General features: G+C 28.9%; 1 protein-coding gene across 1 annotated transcript; it reads left to right on the forward strand.

Moving 5' to 3' along the window:
• Positions 1-331: 331 nt before the first annotated feature.
• On the forward strand, positions 332-3,099 carry LOC107773369 (calmodulin-2-like). The gene is made up of 4 exons (XM_016592792.2): positions 332-737; positions 1,035-1,192; positions 1,465-1,545; positions 2,783-3,099. The coding sequence occupies exons 1-4, from the start codon at positions 566-568 to the stop codon at positions 2,915-2,917; spliced, it is 546 nt and encodes a 181-aa protein (XP_016448278.1). The 5' UTR covers positions 332-565; the 3' UTR covers positions 2,918-3,099.
• Positions 3,100-3,705: the final 606 nt, after the last annotated feature.

Here is a 3,705-nt window from a genome sequence, read left to right on the forward strand (position 1 = left end):
AAATTAGAAGGTTAACTCAATTCTTTCTATCACAAAGTGTTGTGATAGGATGGATAAGATTCATCCACCCATAACTATAGAGGTTTCGGATCTTAGATTTGAGAATGAAAAAAATTAAAATAAAATAATGAGCTTGGTTTACTTGACCGAAGGGTGCAGTAGAACCTGAAGGAGAGAAATAAATACCTGGTCTATAATTTTGACTAAAGGAGGACCACTATTGGGAAATATCTTCCTCCTCTTGGTCGTCATCAAAGAAGTTGACGTCCGGACTTCCTCTTTCCCTTTAAAATAAAATCGGTGAAGTCCATCCTAAAATTCAAAATCTAAAAATCTTAAATTTTCCGTTTAATGGGCGTTACGCAGCAGTGCAAATCTAAATTAATCGGAGCTCAAATGCTGCCGAAAACCAGATGAAAAAAAAGAAGCTCAATTCTTCTTAGTTAATTATGTTCTAAATCAAATACTCCCTTCTTAGGTCAAACCCCTTATTTGCTCCTCTTTTTTTCTAACTTGTAATATTAATTTTAATGAAATTGAATGTTTACTAAGCCCTCTAGGGACAATGCTATTTCCTTTATTTAAAGCCCAGCCATTATACACCTATGCCCATCTCTCTCTCTCTCTCAGACACACACACAAAAACAAAAGCTCAAGAATTAATATAATGGCAGATATATTAAAAGCAGATCAACTTATTGAATGTGAAGAAGCACTATTTGACAAAGATGGAGATGGTTAGTAGTCTTCTTTTTCTTGAATGATTTGCTTTTCATTTATTTTCTTTCATTTATACTGTGTTTCACGGTATGTTGCATACATCACATCTTCTTGAGGTGCGGTACTTCCCGTATTCTGGTTGAATACGAAATGCTTCGTGCATCGAGCTGGCCGTTTTAATTATATACTGTGTTTCTTTCTTTTAAAAATCTCAAACATGACATTCATATATATGGTCTAACCAAGAACTGGATTTCATTGTTTTTTTTAGTAACACTTTGACAATGTGTTTTTAAGATGCATTTTATGTACAGGCTGCATTACAATTGAAGAATTGGCGACTGTGATTAGATCATTGGATCAAAATCCAACAGAGGAAGAGCTGTATCGTATGATTAGTGAAGTTGATGCTGATGAGAATGGAATCATTGAATTTACTGAATTCCTCAACCTCATCACACAAAAAATGAAGGTAAAAAGTTAATCGCATTGGGTATTTATACTTAACCATATCAACTTACTGTTGTTAAGTGGGCATTCCGGTACACAAAGTATCTCGCGCTTACGCAAGGTTCGAAAAATGGCCGCAGGGGTGTGATACACACAGCCTACGCGGCTCGAACCAGTAACTTATAGGTTACACAAAAATAACTTTACCGTTGCTCCAACACTCTCCTTAAATTGAAAAAAATTATTTTCTTATATATATGTATAATATTGTTATTTTTTGTTTTTCCTATGCAGGAGACTGATGCAGAGGAGGAACTAAAAGAAGCTTTTAAGGTGTTTGACAAAGATCAAAATGGTTACATTTCAGCTAACGATGTGAGTCTGTATTTTTTTGAATTTCGTGTTTTTATTGTTGTTATTATGTTGATTTTGAAAAATTAACCTTTAATTTATGCTTTTAAAAAAAATTATATAACTTTTTTCAAGTACTCTTATAATCTTCTTCTTTTTTCGTAGTCAATCATGTACGGTATGTACTCATATTGTTCTTGAAGATCAGTCAAAAAGATAAAAATGTTTTTTAATCAAAAGGAATATTTACGAATAACAAATTGTCACTAAATATTATTACTTCCGTTTTAATTTAGATGAGATAGTTTGACTCGGTACGAAGTTTAAGAAAAAAAAGAAGATTTTTGAAATTTGTGGTCTTAAAAGCTTAAGGGATAAATATTTTGTGGGTCATGACATTTATGTGGTTATTAAAACTTCTCATTAAGGGTAAAATGAGTAAAATGAAGAGTTTAAAGTTGAATTATTTTCAATTATAAAAATTTATTATTTTTTTAACGAATTAATAAAAAAAGTGTATCATCTAAATAGAAACAGAGCAAATAATTAAAACAATCTTTCTTATCATAAAATAATAGCTAAGGGTTAGTGCAAAGGAGTTAAACTACATAAGGAGAAGGTGAGGAGTTCACATGTTAATTTTATCTATCATTATCATAAAATATTCTTATGTTTACAGTTGTTCTGTTTCAAATCCTAGATATTTATTAGCTTATCTCTTTAAAACCAATCTGTCGTACAATGAATTTTTCCACAGTTCACACTGAACAATGCACTTGCTCCTTTTGACTTTTTATTATTTATTATTTCTTCCGTCTCAAATTAGTTGTCATATTTCGCTCGTCGAGAATCAATTTGGCTATATTTAAAACTAAATTAATATAGATTAACTCAATATTTTAAAACTAAGATTTAAATATTCAAAAATTATATGATATGATAGAAAATATTTTTAAAATTATTAGTCAAAATTCACATATTTTGACACTCGAGAAGTAAAACATGACAACTAATTTTGGACGGAGTGAGTAATTATCTAAGAAGTTTTTTATACACTATGATTAAAAAATATTTATATAATTAAGTCACTTATAAGATAATTACAGCTAAATTATTTGATGAACATTAACTGATAACCTAATAAAAATAGTAGTAACTAATAAAGTAACATACAATCTTATGTTAAAATTATAAAAATATTCTTTAAATTGTTAGTATATATAATTTAAATCCGTTAAAATATGTTTATGAATCTGCGCAGCTGAGGCACGTGATGATTAACCTAGGGGAAAAACTAACAGATGAAGAGGCAGAGCAGATGATTAAAGAAGCAGATTTGGATGGGGATGGTCAAGTCAACTTTGATGATTTTGTTAAAATGATGACCGTTGGATAGAAGCTTGATGATAAAAAATGTTTTTTTTTTTACTTAATTAGTGTTATTTTATTATTTGTATTATTGTATTAGCTGTTATCTATGTCAGTGTTACAACCAAGGAATTAATTGTAGGATTATTTGATTAACTATTAGACTCTGAAAATTGTAATCAAATGCAGTGGTGGAGCTGGAGTTTAGGTTACGAGTTTGATCGAACGTAATAGCTTTGGTTCAAAACTTCATATCATATATTTGTCTTAAGAAAATTTATTGAATATGTACAAATCAATAATTTAGAATCTAGTAATTTAATAGGACTAGAATCTAAACTTGTAAGCTTCAAATTCTGACTCTGCTTATGATCAAATGACCTCTTATTTTAGTTTTTATAATATATAAAAATAAGTACTCTATTTGTTTTAATTTATGTGACATAGTTCGATTTAGCTCGAAATTTAAAAAAGAAAGAATTTTTTTTAAAATTTGTGGTCTAAAACACGCTATAACACTTGTTTCGTAATAAAAGTTTCTCACTGAAAGTAAAATAAGAAATTTAAAGTTAAATTATTTTTAATTATAAAGCGTGATATATTAATAGAAAATAGTGTCACATAAATTAAGAATGAAAGTGTATAATATATTCAGCCAAGTTTGTTATCGGTATTACTTGGTCAACTGATTATCAATGGAACTCCTCCTACTTTCATCTTACAAATAATAGTCTATAAATAATTTGTTTTGTTTCTTATTTAATTTGCACATTATAACTTAAGAGTTAAAAAGGAACTTACTTTTCTTTTTAACGT

This window comes from Nicotiana tabacum, chromosome 14 (genome assembly GCF_000715075.1).
Source record: "Nicotiana tabacum cultivar K326 chromosome 14, ASM71507v2, whole genome shotgun sequence".
In the NCBI taxonomy this organism is placed as follows: domain Eukaryota; kingdom Viridiplantae; phylum Streptophyta; class Magnoliopsida; order Solanales; family Solanaceae; genus Nicotiana; species Nicotiana tabacum.